This window comes from Tursiops truncatus, chromosome 2 (assembly GCF_011762595.2).
Source record: "Tursiops truncatus isolate mTurTru1 chromosome 2, mTurTru1.mat.Y, whole genome shotgun sequence".
In the NCBI taxonomy this organism is placed as follows: Eukaryota; Metazoa; Chordata; class Mammalia; order Artiodactyla; family Delphinidae; genus Tursiops; species Tursiops truncatus.
Window position 1 is genome coordinate 12,731,802 of NC_047035.1, and position 17,811 is coordinate 12,749,612.

The 17,811-nt window shown below is 36.0% G+C and overlaps 1 protein-coding gene across 1 annotated transcript in view; it reads left to right on the plus strand.

Moving 5' to 3' along the window:
- Nucleotides 1–17,811, plus strand: part of CATSPERB (cation channel sperm associated auxiliary subunit beta) — a 131,561-nt gene that overhangs the window by 52,685 nt on the left and 61,065 nt on the right. The window contains exons 10-14 of the mRNA XM_033850710.2: nucleotides 443–509; nucleotides 807–853; nucleotides 1,260–1,412; nucleotides 2,787–2,939; nucleotides 11,147–11,291. Of these exons, the coding sequence (XP_033706601.2) occupies nucleotides 443–509; nucleotides 807–853; nucleotides 1,260–1,412; nucleotides 2,787–2,939; nucleotides 11,147–11,291 (565 nt within the window). The remainder of the gene's footprint in view (nucleotides 1–442; nucleotides 510–806; nucleotides 854–1,259; nucleotides 1,413–2,786; nucleotides 2,940–11,146; nucleotides 11,292–17,811) is intronic.

The following is a 17,811-nucleotide window of genomic DNA, read 5'->3' on the forward strand; positions in this document are numbered from 1 at the left end:
ATGACCAATTTTCCAAAACCTGTATTTTGTGGCTTTTTTTCTTATTGCTTCTTGCTGCTGTCAAGCCTCTGGGAAGTCTCCTTAAACCTAGCTCAGCTGAAGGAGAATAAAAGATAAGCATGTGGCCCATTTTAACTGTAATGAAAGATCAACAGCTCCTGAGAGCCTCGGAAAGACAGCTCATAGATAGTAGCATCTTCCATTAACATATGTCAATCATGCGAAATTTCTTTTTATTCCTTTTTTGTGTGTTGTTCAAAAAGCATATTCTTGTTTCTTGTCCTCATTCTACGAACTTTTATTTTGCTGGCATACAGTTTTCCTTTTTTTATTTGCCTCACATCCCTGAACTATTGAACTTTTAAAATTTCTTATAAGTTTTTCTATTTTTACATCTTAAGGCTACATATTGCCTAAATGACATTTTTGTTTATTTATGTAGGTTGACTACATCAAAGGAAAACTGTGGTATAATGAAAGATGTTTTGCTAACAGAGAACATTTTGAAGGTAAATTTTAGTTAAAGAACTATTAATAAGCTTTTTTCAACATAGCTAGCATATATAGATTAGATAAAATGAAATAAAATAAAAATAGAATTAAATATAAAGATAGCTTTGTTTTGTATAAGTTAATGGCCTAAAACTGGGGGAAAAATTAGTTTAAATCTGACACAATAGGCATGCCCTGTTGTAAGTGCAAGAAAATTGTATTGTAAATGATACAATTTAATTGTATCATTTAATTAGTGATACGTTTAAAAATATAGATCCTACTTATAATTTCTGTACCTTTATATTTTATAGTTGATTATGTTACTATCACCTTTGAGAGAAACAGGACCCTAAGTGAGGTATGGTATTAAATATTTCAAAAAGTAAGAAATTTTATGGTGCATGATTTCATAGGTTGTTATTAACCTAAAAAATGGCAATTTTTAGACTCAAAAGCTTAACAATCACTCTTTGCTCCCAGTGGCGCCTGTACTTAGATTTAATGGTAATTAGCTAATTATGTTAAATCTAGACCCACACAGTGGTTCTAGAAAAACAATCCATGCCAGAAAGGGATGCTTTACAGTGTTTTCTAGACTCATATCCCCCAGAAGAGAAACACAGGTATTAAAGATATATCACTATTATTTGTGGCCAGTCATGACAACACAATTAGTGTAGTTCATTAGTTTATTTGCCTGCAAGAACTAATTAGGACTTCTTTAGTTCAAGAATGGCATTAACTTTTCCTTTGTCTTTTTGTAGGCAAGCTCTTGTTTTTATAGTAAAGAACCATTTCTTGAATGGTTACCTTGCTTACCCCCCATTTCAAAAGGAATGAAAACTATTCTTTCAACTGTGGTAACATTTCTTGTTGACCAAGAGCAAAGTTCTGGAGTCTACCTCTTCCATAACCAGGTAGGCCTTATAGCCCAGAGGTGATTGCTGTTGACACCACAATAGTGAAAACTTACCTTTGCAAAACTTATTTCCAAGTTCTTTTTATCTTTGACAGTAGAAGGTGATAAAATTGGCTACAGTGAAATTATTTATGGTTAACAATATAGTTTGATACTTCATAGATGTCTTGCCTCTTATTGTCATTCAGTTTGATGAAAATGGAAAATACAGAGCCGTTTGTGTAGTAATGCTTCTTTGCTTATTCTTCAGGAGAATGTAAGCTGAGTTTGGTCTATATAAATTTAAGTGTCTGTAGAATGGTTAGTTTAAATGAACAAAAAGTGGAACTAGCCCTACCCTCATGATTTTAGGGGAGAAAGAAAATAATTTTCCTCTGCCCTCTTATGTTCAGTTTTAGGGGCCCTGCAAATTAAACTGACAAAAGACAGATTAACAGGAGAAAAGAAAACAATTTCTTTATGCATGCAGGGCCCATACATGCGAGTGAAAGTCAGTGATGAATAATTCAAAAGGTAGTTAAAATTTGGAGGTTATATGCCATCTTAATAGTTTAAGGGGTTGAGTGAGAAAGGTACTTAAGGGAAAACAAATGAAAAGATAATGGTTTACAGGAGAACAAACAGGAGGTAAGGAAGTTTGTGATGTTTGTTTGTACAGGTATGCGTGGTCTTTCCGTCTCCTTCAGGGCCATGAAACTCCCCTGGAGAAGGGATTTGGGGTAGGTTTTGTTCACATTCTGCCTTCTGGGAGTAGATCTGCTCTGAAGAGGAATTAATGGCAGCCTTTTATCCCAGAAGTTGCTGCTTTTCGTCAAGATAAGGGAAGGATTTTGTCTGCATCTCTTGAATCTCAAATATCTTCAGCTTAAAATAATCTTTATACCAAAGTGGCATGCCTTGGGGGTGCATATGCTGATCCCCTTCAAAATCATGATCTGACAGAATTGGAGTGTGGTCTAGGCATCCACACTTTTAAAAAGTAGTTTGACATTATAGTTATGAGCATGGGCCTTGGAGTCTGTTGAGTTCAGTAATGATTCTACAATAAATCCCCCCATGACATTTATTATTTAATAATAATAATTAAATTATTATTAATTAAATTATTATTATTAAATAATAAATGGGAAAATTATTTAATCTCCTTTACTTCATGTTCAACATCTATAAAGTAGACATGTATGGTGGGGGGAGGCAGAGTAAAGAGATACCAATAGTTGCTAATCCTTCCAGTTCTATGCTGTGTTAAGTGTTTTGTTGCTATCTTAATCCAAATCCAAGTAACAGGAAACTCTAAAAATTGTAACATAGACTAGTACTATTGGTGGAAAAATTCTTATGATTTGCTCCTGCTTTGTTTATCTATTTCTAGAAAAATACCACTGTCTCTGTGAGGATCCTAAAAAACAACAAACCAAGATTAATACAAAAATTTCCAATTTTCTTTTTTCCTTCATCATTCTCTTCTCCTGTTGGAATGACATTCCACCCACGAAGCCATTTTCTGTATGCTTATGGTAATCAGGTGTGTATGAAACTTCACACTCTAGTATAGATGTAGATCATTCACTTGCTCTATGCTGAGTGGTTATACATCAAGTAAAGAACAGGGTTGCTCTGATGCTCAGGGAGGTGGAAAGCCTGATGAAGAGAGAATGAGAAGAGAGGAATTAGTGACAGTGAATACAAACAAATATTTTGCAAAGTTTTGCTGAAAAGTGGAGCAGGGAATTGTGGCAGTGTTTGAAGAAAGAAAGGTCAAAAGAAGAGTTTTTTTAAAGATAGGAGGAATTACGTTGTGTGCTTATAGGACTTATTTGGTAGAGAGGAAAAGCTGACGATGCAGGAAAGAGAGGAAAGAAATTTCTGGAGTGACATTTCTAAAGAGGTGAGAGGAGATGAGGTCTATGAACTAGTGGAGAGATTGGCCTTAGGAGCACAGACAGTTGTTCTATAGTAACGGGAGGAAGAAAGGGTTTTCGGGTTCAGAAGCTGGTAGGTAGGTTGGTAGCTATGGTAATGGAAGTTGTGGGAATTTATCTTCTATTTTCTCAACAAAAATCAAAGTTATTGTTTACTAGTGAGGATGGAGGAGGAATGTTGAGGGGTTGAGGAAAGAGAGAACAGAGTAAAATAGTTGCCTAGGAAGATGGGAGAATGAACTGAGTAAGGTAATCCAGTATGATTGCCTGAGCTTTGTGCTCATGAATTCAATATGTGACCAGTTCAGCATTATCAAATGTTCTTTTCCACATTCAACTGTGGAAAAGGCAGGGGGTTGTATTAACCACAATACAACAGTTTCTTGGAGTTCTACCAAGAAACTATTAAGAAGTGAAAAAGCATACAGAGGGGAATGCAATAAGACAAAGGAAAAAACTTAAGAAATCAAAGGCATGAATTTTAAAAAGTAGCGAACAAAATCTATTGACTTGCAGAAAATCTGATTGTCTATATAGAAAATCTAAAAGATACATACAAATTACTAAAACAAGATGGGAGTTAAAGTTAAACTAGGCAGGAGGTAAAGTCGATTTCATTTCTGCACACGATCAACAATAAATTTGAAAACACAATTTTTAAGACACTATTTACAATAGCAGAAACAAAGCAAAACAAAACAGAAATCCACAAAAACTCTAAGTACCTAAGAATTAATCTAAGAAAAGATTTCTAAGACCTATATGTAGAAAATTATAAACTTCACTGAAGGACATTTAAAACTTTATAAAGAAATGAACATAAACATGCTTGTGGACAAGAAAACTTGACTTATAATACCAATTCTTCCTTAAATTAATCTGTAGATCTAATACAACTCTAATCAAAATCCCAAGATTTGTTGTGGAGTTTAAGTTGAGTCTAAAATATATATGGTATATGTCAATTATACCTCAATTAAAAATTTTTTTAAGTAAAGCAAAAAGAAAAAAAATAATTATACATGGAAAAACAAAAGACCAAGAGTAACCAAGACACTTCTGAAGAAGAATAAGAAGGAGGGACTTGTATTACCAGATATTAACACTATTTTAAAAGTTGTAATAATTTTGGTAATGCAGTTTTGGGCCAGGAATACACAAATTGACCAATGGGATAAAATAGCCCACAAGTAGACCCATGCAAATCTAGAATATTGATAGAGGCCAAAGTGACATCACAGGGGGAAATAAGAGACTGCTCAAAATGGGATGGGAAGTTTGGTTATACATATGGAAACTGTTGAAATATATCCCCACACTGCAACATACATCAAGCTCAAGTTCTGACAGATTACTAATTTAAATATCAAAACTTTTAGAGGGAAAGAAATGAATATCTTTCTGAACTCAGTGTGGGAAAGCATTTTAAAACAAGACTAAAAAAACAATAACCACAGGGCTTCCCTGGTGGCGCAGTGGTTGAGAGTCCGCCTGCCGATGCAGAGGACACGGGTTCGTGCCCTGGTCCAGGAAGATCCCACATGCCGCGGAGCGGCTGGGCCCGTGAGCCATGGCCGCTGAGCCTGCGTGTCCGGAGCCTGTGCTCCGCAATGGGAGAGGCCACAGCAGTGAGAGGACTGTGTACCGCAAAAAAACCCAAGAAAAAACAGTAACCATAAAAGAAAAAGAGAACTTCACCTTCATTAAAAAGAAGAATTCTGGATCAGCAAGATGGCAGACTAAGAAGCTTCAGGCCATTGCTCTTCCACAGAGACACTGAGTTAGCAACAATATACAGATCAGAGTACCTTTACAAGAACTTTAGAGACCAGTTGAGAAGCTACAGCACCCAGACCAACATAAAACCAAAAAAGGATTCTAACAAAGGGGTGGGAAAATTTGCAGTGTTTGCCCATCTGTCCTGCCCCCATTCAATCTGGCATGGCACAACCAGGAAGAAACCTCCCACACCAGGGATCCTCCCTTGGAAGAGAGACAGAAGAGTGGGCCTTGTGTCCAACATTCTGGCTTGTCTGGGGGCTGCTCAAGGGACTGGTTTCTGTCTTGCCTAACTCAGAACACTGATGCAACATGCAGCATTGTTTGGAAACTGCTGAAAATGGAGAGTAATATTGACAAGATGGCAGGCTAGGAAGTTTCAGACCCTCACTTTCCCCCAGAACCACAAAGATAGCAATATACAAACCAGCATACCTTTGCAAGAACTCTACAGGCCTGTTGAGAAGCTACAGCACCCAAACCAAGCTAAAACCAAGAAGGGATTCCAGCAAAAGGGATAGAAAAACTTGCAGCATTTTGCACATATATCCATGCCTCTCCTCCTATTTGGCTTAGTGCAGCACAGCTTGAAGGAAACTTCCCACACCGAGGAGTCTCCCTCAGGACAGAAACAAAAGAGCTAACAGTGCATCCAGTGTTCTGGCCAGACCAGGGGCTGCCTGACAGACTGGAATCTGTCTCACTTGACTCAAAGCACTGATGGAACTGGCAGCCTTGTTTGGAAACTGCTGAAAACAGATATGATCACTACAGCATGTTAAAATTGCAGTTCTGCAGGCAGATGCCAGCGGCGGCAAGAGCTTATGGGCTTCTGAGAAGAAGCAGGGATAAGCAGTTTAGGGAATTTGAGACAACTAAAAGCACAGAACAAGCCAGAGAAGACACATCCTCAGAAAGGATTTCAGAGGTCCTAGAATCTCTAACTGGGCAGATTGGTAAAGGTCTGCATAAAGCCAGTCCATAAAAACTGGAAATGTGGTTGCTTTATCTGATGCCCAAGTCTCAAAACAACAACAGCAACATCAGAAGGCATACAAAGAAACAGGCATACATGATCCAATCAAAGGAACAAAATAAAACTCCAGAAAATGACCTTAAAGAAATGCAGATCTATGAGATGCCTGACAAAGAATTGAAAACCACTGTCATAAAGGTGCTCAATGAGTCAGACAAGAACACAGATAACTAAGTGAAATCAGGAAAATAATGCATGGACAAAATGAGAATATCACAAAGAGATAGAAATCATTTGAAAAGGTCAAACAGAAATTCCGGAACTGAAAAATACAATAACTGAACTGAAAAGCTCACTAGACAAGTTTAACAGCAGACTAGATCAAGCAGAAGAAAGAATCAGCAAATTGAAGAGAGGTTATTTGAAATCATCAAGTCAGAGGAGCAAAAAGAAAAAAGAATGAAGAAAAGTGAAGAGAACCTCAGGAATTTACAGATACTATCAAATGGGCCTACATATGCAATTATGGGAGTCCCAGAAGGTGAAGAGAGAGAGAGAAAGGGACACAGAGCTTATTTAAAGAAATAATGGTCAAACACTTCTCAAATTTGAGGGGGAAAATGGACATACACATTAAAGAAATTCCAATCAGAATAAGTCCAAAGAGACCAACACTGAGACACATTATAATCAAACTGTCAAAAGTCAGAGACAGGATCTTGTAAGCAGCAAGAGAAAAGTGACTTTGTCACATACAAGGGAACTTTCATAAAATTATCAGTGGATTTCTCAGCAGAAGCAGTGCAAGCCAGGAGGGAGTGGGATGATATATTCAAAGTGCTGAAAGGGAAAAAAAAACACAAAAAACTGTCAATCAAGAATACTGTAGGGCTTCCCTGGTGGCGCAGTGGTTGAGAGTCCGCCTGCTGATGCAGGGGCACAGGTTCGTGCCCCGGTCTGGGAGGATCCCACATGCCGCGGAGCGGCTGGGCCCGTGAGCCATGGCCACTGAGCCTGCGTGTCCAGAGCCTGTGCTCCACAACGGGAGAGGCCACAACAGTGAGAGGCCCATGTACTGCAAAAAAAAAAAAAAAAAAGAATACTGTATTTGGTAAACTGTCATTCCAAAATGAAGGGGAAATTAAGATTTTTCCCAGGTAAACTAAAGCTGAAGGAGTTCATTACAACTATACTTGCTCTGCAAAAAAAAATGCTGAAAAGAGTCCTTCAAGACAAAACTAAAGGATGCTAGATAGCAACATGAAGTCACATGAAAATAAAAAGTTTTGCAGTAATATAAAAACATGGACAAATACAGTAACTTGTATTAATGTTATTTTGGTGCGTAAGTTCACTTTTAATTCTTGTATAGGATTTACATGAGAAAAATATTTTAAAAACTATAAATATGTTAACAAGTATATAATATAAAAGCATGTAATTTATGACATCAGTAACGTAAAGTGTGGGGGTGGAGCTGTATAGGAGGTGATTTTGTATGCAGTTGACGTTAAGTTGTTATCAGATTAAAAATAGAATGTGGGCTTCCCTGGTGGCGCAGTGGTTGAGAGTCTGCCTGCCAATGCAGGGGACACAGGTTCGTGCCCCGGTCTGGGAAGATCCCACATGCCATGAAGCAGCTGGGCCCGTGAGCCATGGCCGCTGAACCTGCGCGTCCAGAGCCTGTGCTCCGCAACGGGAGAGGCCACAGCAGTGAGAGGCCCGCGTACCGCAAACAAAAACAAAAACAAAACAAAACAAAAAAATAGAATGTAATATTTTATGTAATTGCAGTGGTAACTACAAAGAAAAATATATATGTGGAATATATACATAAGAACACAAGAAGGAAACCAAAGCATGTCACTACAAAAAAACACAAAGCAAGATAGTAAGAGAGGAAAGGAGGGACAAAAAGCTGCAAGACATACGAAACAATAAACAAAATGGTAATAGTAAATCCTTCCCTGTCAGTAATTATTTTACATTTAAATAGACTAAATATCCCAATCAAAAGACATAAATTAGCTGAACTGATTTAAAAAAAAACAATGCAAAAAAAGGATGCAATTATATTCTGTCTACAAGAGACTCACTTTAGATCTGAGAACATAGGCTGAAAACAAAAAGGTTGAAAAAATATTTCATGCAAATGGCATCCAAAAAGCCGGGATGGCTATACTGTTTTGTAATCATACAAAATAGACTTTAAGTCAGAAATCATTGCAAGAGACAAAGACATTATATAAGAATAAAAGGTCAGTTCACCAAGAAGATATAACCATTATAAATATTTATGCATGAAACATCAGAGCAAACTTTGAATATAAATATGAAGCAAACTTTGAAAGAATGAAGGGAGAAATAGATAGCAACATAATCGTAAGAGACATCATACTCCACTTTCAATAATGGGTAGAACAACCAGACAGAAGATAAATAAGGAAACAGAAGACATGAACAACACTGTAGACCAATTGCACCTAACCGATGTAATCAGAATACTGCACCCAGCAACTGCAGAATAAATTCTTCTCAAATACACACAGAACATCCTCTAGGAAAGATCATATGTGAGACCACAAAACAAGTCTCAACACACTTAAAAAGATTGAAATTATACAAAGTATATTTTCCAATCACAGTGGAATGAAACTAGAAGTCAATAGAAGGAAAACTGGAAAATCCACAAGTATGTGGAAATTAACACATTCTTAAACAACCAGTGAGTCAAAGAGGTAGTCATAAGGGAAATCATAAAATACCTTGAGAAAGTTAAAATGAAAACAAGACATATTGCAGCACTATTTACAATAGCTAAGGTGTGGAAGCAAGCTAAATTTCCATCAACAGATAAATGAATGAATAAAGAAGATGTGGTGTATATATACACAATAAAATACTACTCAGCCATAAAAAATAATGAAATAATGCCATTTGCAGTAACGTGGATGGACCTAGAGATTATCATACTAGGTGAAGTAAATCAGACAGAGAAAGATAACTATCATATAATATCGCTTACATGTGGAATCTGAAAAGAAAAAAAAAGGATACAAGTGAACTTATTTCAAAAACAGAGACTCACAGACATAGAAAACAAATTATGGTTACCAAAGGGGAAAAGGGGGTGGGGAGAGGGATAAATTAAGAGGTTGGGATTAACACATATACACTACTATATATAAAACAGATAAACAAGGACTTACTGTCTAGCACATGGAACTATACCCAGTGTTTTTTAATAACCTATAAGGAAAGAGAATCTGAAGAATATATATATATATATATATATCTCTCTGAATCGCTGTGCTGTACATCTGAAACTAACATGATATTGTAAATCAACTATACTTCAGTAAGAAAATAAAAAATAATCTGTGAATAAAAACTTATGGGATGCAACAACAGCAGTACTAACAGGGAAGTTTATAGCTATAAACACATATTAAAAAGAAAAATCTCAAATTAACAACCTAATTTTACAACTTAAGGAACTAGAAAAAGAAGACCCACCAAACCAAAGCTAGCAGATGGAAGGAAATAATAAAAACTAGAAAAGAGATAAATGTAATTGAGAATAGAAAAACAATAGGAAAAAAAGCAATGAAATTAAGAGCTGCTTTATTGACAAGCCTTAGCTAGATTAACTAAGAAAAAGAAGACAACTAAAATTGAAAGAGGGGACATTACAATTGATGTCACAGAAATAAGGAGGATATGAGAATATTATGAACAGTTGTATGCAAACAAACTGGATAACCTAGAAGAAATGGGTAAATTCCTAGAAACATACAACCTACTAATTCTTAAATTGTGAAGGCATGGAAATCTGAACAGACCAATAACTAGTTAGGAGATTGAATCAGTAATCAAACCTCCCAACAAAGAAAAGCCCAAGATGGGATGGCTTCATTGGTGAGTTCTTCCAAATATTATATTTAAAGAAGAATTAACACTAATCCTCCTCAAACTCATACCAAAAAAAATGAAGAGGAAGGAACACTTCCAAGGTCATTCTATGATGCCACCATTATCCTGATACCAAAGCCAGACAAGGATACTACAAGAAAGGAAAACTAGAGACCAAATCCCTAGAAAACACTGATGCAAAAATTCTCAACAAAATACTAGGAAACTGAATTCAGCAGCACATTAAAAGGATTATACATACCGTGACCATGTGGGATTTGTTCCTAGAACACAGAGATGGTTCAACATATGAAACTGATCAATGTAATACACCTCATTAACAGAATGAAAGAAAAAAAAATCACAGCATCATCTCAATTGATACAAAAGAGCATTTGACAAAATTCAACATATTTTCAGGATAAAAATACTTAACAGACTAGAAATAGAAGAAAACTACCTGAACATAATGAAAACCATATATGAGAAACCCACAGTGAGCATTATGCTCAATGGTGAAAGACTTAAAGCTTTTCCTCTAAGATCAGGAAGAAGGCAAGGAAGCCCACTCTCAACACTTGTATTCAATATAGTACTGGAAGTTCTAACCAGAGCTATTAGACAAGAAAAAGAAATTTAAAAGTATCTGCATATAAAAGGAAGAAGTAAAATTATCTCTATGCACAGATGATATTATCTTGTATGTAGAAAACTCTGAAGATTCTACAAAACAAACAAAACAAAAACAAAAAAACCTGATTAGAACTAATAAAGGAATTCAGCACAGAAGTCTCATTTTAATATGGATAAGCACTCTCCCCCATATCCAAATACATCCAACACATCATCCTTTTATGAGCAAGGAGGACCAGTTGGGAGATGATGGAATAACTTTGTTCTTTGGTACATTCACAATGCATACTGTTTAAAACTGAAGACTGCCATGTACACTTTTGCACAAACTCTAGGAAGGAGATAGACGGTTGACCAAGTAGGTAAGGAGTCTGTCTGTACGTCTGTGTGTGGGGGATGGATGTGGGAGTATGGTCATGGTGCATGACTTTTCTTATGTAGGAAGATTAGGTAACTGATGACTGTTACATGGCAGCTCTTTAGTGAGGTATTATCTTTTTATTCCCTTAGGTATGGCTTTCAATTGATGGCGGCAACACCTTTGAATTAATAGCTGACTTTCATGATGATATCATAAAGAATACTTATCATAGTTTTTATACTTCAGCTATTACTTTTGTTTCCCGAAGTGGAAAGGTTTACTTGACAAAGGCAGGTGAGGAATTCACTTTTATTGGTATAAGCACTACCTGTGAGCCAGGGATTAGAAGATTTATTTTAAAATCTGCCATATTAATGAACTAATCCTAAGGTCACAGACCTATTAGGGGTGATGGATTTTAAAAAAAATTTTACTGTAATAAAAATAAACATAACAAAATTTACCATCTTAACCATTTTTAAGTGTATAGTTCAGTGGTATTAAATACATGCAGATATTCTGCAAGTATCTCCAACATCCATCTTCATAACTCTTTTCATCTTGAAACTCTATACCCTTTAAAAAATAAATCCCCACTTCCCTCTTCCCCACAGCCTCTCACAGCTGCCATTCTACTTTCTGTCTCTATGATTTTGACTACTTTGGTACCTCATATAAGTGGAATCATACAGTGTTTGTCCTTTTGTGACTAGATTATTTCACTTAGCATAATGTCCTCAAGGATCATCTATGTAATAGCATATGTCAGAGTTTTCTTCATCATTAAGGCTGAATAATATTCAGTTGTATGGTATATATGACATTTTGCTTGTCCCTTCATACATCAGTGGACAATTGGGTTGCTTCCATGTTTTAGCTATTGTGAATAGTGTTGCTATGAACATGGCTATACAGATATATCTTTGAGACCTGCTTTTATTTCTTTTGGGTATATACTCAGAAGTGGGATCGCTGGATCATATGATAATTCTATATTTAATTTTTTGAGGAACTGCAATACTGTTTACACAGCACTGTACCATTTTACATTCTGACTCCCAGTGCAAAAGAGTTCCAGTTTCTCCACATCATTGCCAACCCTTGTTATTTTCTGGTCTTTTGATCGTAATCATCCTAATGGATGTGAAGTGGTTTTTCATTATAGTTTTGATTGCATTTCCCTAATTATTAGTGATGGTGAGCATCTTTTTATGTCCTTATTGGCCATTTTTTAATCTTCTTTGGAGAAATGTCTTTTCAAGTCCTTTACCTGTTTGTTAATCAGATTGCTGTTTTTAGTGTTGAGTTTTAAGAGTTTTCTATCTATTCTGCATATTAATCCCTTGTCAGATATATGATTTGCAAATATTTTCTCCCATTCTGTGGGTTACCCTTAACTAATTTGGTTATTTCTTAAGTAGTTTTTTGATGCTATTGTAAATGGAATTGTTTTCCTAATTTTGTCTTCTAATTATTCATGTTAGTGTACAGAAATGCAACTGATTTTTGAGTGATGATTTTATATCCTGCTATTTTGCTAAATTCCATTATTAGTTCTAAAAGGTTTCTTTCTTTCTTTTTTTTTTTTTGTAGAAACTTTAGGGATTTCTACATATAAGATCACATCATCTGTGAACAGAGATGATTTTACTACTTCCTTTTCAATTCTGATGCTTTTAACTTCTTTCTCTTGCCTAATGGCTCTGGCTAGAACTTCCAGTACTATATTGAATAGAAGTGGTGAGAGTGGGCTTCCTTGCCTTGTTCCTGATCTTAGAGGAAAAGCTTTAAGTCTTTCACCCTTGAGTATAATGTTCACTGTGGGTTTCTCATATATGGTTTTCATTATGTTTAGTTAGTTTTCTTCTTTTTTTATAATTTTTATTGGAGTATAGTTGTTTTACAATATTGTATTAGTTTACACTGTACAGCAAGGTGAATCAGCTATACATATACATATATCCCCTCTTTTTTGGATTTCCTTCTCATTTAGGTCACCATAGAGCACTGAGTAGAGTTCCCTGTGCTATACAGTAGGTTCTCATTAGTTATCTATTTTATACATAGTATCAATAGTGTATATATCTCAATCCCAACCTCCCAATTCATCCCACTCACCACCTCCCATAGTTTTTTTCTATTTCTAGTCTGTTAAGTTTTATCATGAAAGTATGTTGAATTTTGTCAAATGCTCTTTTGTATCAGTTAAGATGATGTTGTGGGTTTTTTTCTTTCATTCTGTTAATGTGGTATACTACATTAATCCGTTTTCATATGTTGTTTGCATTCAATGTTCCTTGCATTACAGGAATAAACCCTACTTAGTCATGATGAATAATCCTTTTAATGGGCTGCTGAATTCTGTGTGCTAGTATTTTGTTGAGGATTTTTGCATCATTACTCATCAGGGATATTGGTCTACAGTTTTCTGTTTTCTGTTTTGATAGTGTTTTTGTTTGGCTTTGGTATCAGGATAACATTGGCTTCATGGAATGAGTTGGGAAATGTTCCCTCCTTTTCAATTTTTTGGAAAAGTTTGAGAAGTATCAGTATTAGCTCTTCTTTAAATATTTTGTTGAATTCACCAGTGAAGCCATCAGGTCCAGGGCTTTTCTTTGTTGAGAGATTTTTTATTACTAATTCAATCTCCTTACTAGTTTTAGGTCTATTCAGATTTTCTATTTCTTCATGATTTACTTAGTCTTGTAGGGTTTTTTTTCTAGGAATTTTTCCATTTTATTTAGCTTATTCAATTTGCTGGTGTACAGTTGTTTATAATACTCTCTTATAATCCTTTATACTTCTGTAGAAGTAGCAGTAATGTTCTCACTTTCACTTCTGATTTTAGTAATTTGAGTCGTCTTTCTTTTTTTCTCAGTTCATCTAGGTAAAGGTTTATTGATCTTTTCAAAGAATCAACTTTTGATTTTATTGATTTTCTGTCTTGTTTTTTGACTCTCTATTCCATTTATCTCTGCTCTAATCTTTATTATTTCCTTTTTCCTTGCTAGCTTTTGGTTTACTTTGTTCTTCTTTTTCTAGTTCCTTAAGTTTTAAAGTTAAATTGTTGATTTGAGAAATTTCTTGGTTTTTGTTTTAACAATTTTAATTGAGGTATAATTGACATATAACGTTATATTAGTTTTAGGTATACAACATAATGATTTTATATTTGTAGACATTGCAAAATGATTACCACAATAAGTCTGGTTAACATCCATCACCATACATAGTTACAGATTTTTTTTTCTTGTCATGAGAACTTTAAGATCTACTTTCTGAGCAACTTTCACATATGTAATACAGTATTATTAACTATAGTAACCATGCTGTACATTACAGGTATATGTAATTTTATTGTGCTTAGCTTTATTGCACTTTGCAATATTGCTTTTTTTTAACGAACTGAAGGTTTGTAGCAACCATCCATTTTCAGATGATGGTTAGCATTTTTCAGTGATAAAGTATTTTTAAATTAAGGTATATACATTGTTTTAAAGGCATAATACTATTACACCCTTAATAGACTACAGTCTAGTGTAAACGTAACTTTTATATACACTGGGAAACCAAAAAATCCATGTGACTTGCTTTATTGCAATATTTGCTTTATTGTGTTGGCCTAGAAACAAACTTGCAGTATCTCCTAGGTATTCCTGTACATCTCCATGACTTATTTATTTTATAGTTGGAAGTTTGTACTTTTTGGCTCCCTTCACTCATTTCTTCCTCTCACTGTTGTGGCCTCTCCCGTTGCGGAGCACAGGCTCCGGACGCGTAGGCTCAGCCGCCATGGCTCATGGGCCCAGCCGCTCCACGGCATGTGGGATCCTCCCGTACCGGGGCACGAACCCGTGTCCCCTGCATTGGCAGGCGGACTCTCAACCACTGCGCCACCAGGGGAGCTCTCTTCCTTATTTTTAATGTAAATATTTAGAGTAATAAATCTCCCCCTTAGCACCACTTTCACTTCATCCCATAAGTTTTGGTATATTGTATTTTCATTTTCATTTGTCTGTAGGTATTTTACAATTTCCCTTGTGATTTCTTCTTTGGTAGGTTGCTAGTTCAAATGAGTGTTGTTTAGTTTCCACAATTTTGTGAATTTCCAGTTTTCTTTGTTATTAATTTTTAACTTCATCTCCTTGTGATCAGAGGAGATACTTTGTGTGATATTTATCTTCTTAAGTCTGTTGAAACTTAATTTGTGGTATAACATATGATCTGTCCTGGAAATTGTTCCATATGCCCTTAAGAAGTGTATGTACTGTTGTTGGGTGGAATGTTCTGTGTATGTCTATTAGATCCAGTTGGTTTACTGCACTGTTTAAGTACTTGATGTCCTTACCTATCTTCTGTCCGGTGTTCTGTCCATAATTGTGAGTGGGGTATTGAAGTCTCCAACTACTGTTGTTTCAGCTGTTGATGTCACAAAATTACATCCTTATACATTGTGTGCCTCCAAACATAAATTAGTAATTCTTTTAAATGCATAAGTCTCCTAAATTATGTAGAAAATGAGATTTGGAGTTACAAACCCAAGTTAACAGTAAGTAATACTAGCTTTTACATTAATCATTTTTTTCTTTAAATGTATTAGTCTCTTAAATCATATAGAAAACACAAGTACACTTACAAACCATTATTCACTTTGCTTCAATGATTTTTCTTTCTGTTCCTCAGACTCGCTAATTTTCATTGTCCTATTTTCAAATTAACTGATTCTTCTACCTTTCAATCCCTCTAGCAAATTTTTTTTTTTTTTTGCAGTACGCGGGCCTCTCACTGTTGTGGCCTCTCACGTTGCAGAGCACAGGCTCCGGATGCGCAGGCTCAGCGGCCATGGCTCACAGGCCTAGACCCGCTCCGTGGCATGTGGGATCTTCCCGGACCAGGGCATGAACCCGTGTCCCTTGCATTGGCAAGCGGACTCTCAACCACTGCGCCACCAGGGAAGCCCCCCTCTAGCAAATTTTTAATTTCAGTTATTGTGCTTTTTCAGCTGTAGAATTTCTTTTTGGTTCTTTTAGTTTTTCTATCTCTTTATTGATATTTCCATTTTGTTCATGTATTATTTTCTTGACTTTTTCCACATCTTCCTTTAGTTTTTTGAATATCTTTAAGATGGAACATTTCTGTTGATTTAATTTTTTCCTTTGAATGGGCTATATTCTCTGTTTTTTTTGTATGCCTTGTGATTTTTTTGTTGAATACTGGACATTTGAATCTAATAATATAGTAGATCTGGAAGTCAGATTCTCCCCCTTCCCCAGGGTTTGCTTTTTTGTTGTTAATGTTTTTGTTTTTTTATTGTTGTGGGCTGTCTCTGTGCCAAGGATTAGCCTGAGATGTAAACTCAAGACCTTCTTAGGTCTTTCCTGAGCCTGTACCTTTCCCCAAGTGTATGTGGTCAGTTTCTAAATTTTCCTTGTGTATGCAGTTGCTTTTGAATGTCCTAGTCTTTCTCCCCAGCTTTACTGAGATATAATTGACATAATATTGTGTAAGTTTAAGATGTACAGTGTAACGATTTAATATATGTATATATTGCAAAACGATTATCACAATAAGGTTAGTTAACACATCAGTCATCTTACATAGTTATAATTTTTTTGTGTGATGAGAACTTTTTAGACTTACCCTCCTAGCAACTTTCAAATATATGTATAGTATTGTTAACTGTGTCACTGTACTGTATGTTGCATCCTCAGAACTTATTCATCTTATAATTGGAAATTTGTCCCCTTCAACCACCTTTACCAATTACCCATTCCCCATTCCCCTGCCACCACACTCCTGGCAACCACCATTCTGCTCTCAATTTCTATTAGTTTGACTTTTTAATAGATTCTACATATAAGTGAGGTCATACAGCATTTGTCTTTCTTTGACTTATTTCACTTAGCATAATGCCTTCTGTTTCATCCATTGTTGCAAATGGCAGGGTTTCCTTCTTTTTAATGGCCAAATAATATTCTATTGTGTATATATACCACATTTTCTTTATCCATTCATCTGTTGGTGAACACTTAGGTTGTTTTCCTGTCTTGATTATTCTGAATAATGCTGCATTGAAAATGGGGATGCAGATATCTCTTTGAGATAGTGATTTCATTTCCTGTGGATATATACCCAAAAGTTGAATCACTGAATCATACGGTAGTTTTATTTTTGATTTTTGTGGAGTCTTCACACTGTTTTCCACAGTGGCTGCACCAATTTACATTCCCACCAACAGTGCTCTCTTTTCTCCACATCTTCACCAACACTTGTTGCCTCTTGTCTTTTTGATAATACCTCAAATGTCCTAGTCTTTAATGTCTGGTTCCCAAAAGGGAAAAAAAGAGACAAATGATGGGGTAGATAAGGGGGAAGGGCTCAGACCTTTAAATTCCCTGGAAGTCATTTCAGCCAGTGGGGAGTGGACTTGCAACACTGAAAGAGGTGCAACAAGAATGGCCACCCTCCTTTTTGTCTGCACCTCTGTGATAAGAAGCTGCAATCAGCAAACAGAGCACAGATCCCCAATATTTGGAGAACAAGGTCCTTTTTGCCCACACTGGCTCCTGGAAGCTGTGTGCAACAGCCCCAGGAACACATGCATGACTGCCTGCCCTGAGGCTAGAGGTGGAGGATGGGTAGCTTCTACTGTGCTAAGGGCTGAAATTAACCACAATTTACTACCCGAGTCTTCCTCTGGAAGTTGCAAGCCTTCAATAGACTCCAGAGTTCCCAAACTATTACATCAGATAGATTCTTCCAGTGCAATTGTTGTCCAAGTGGGGAGAGAGATTTCTAGTACATCCCATCTTCC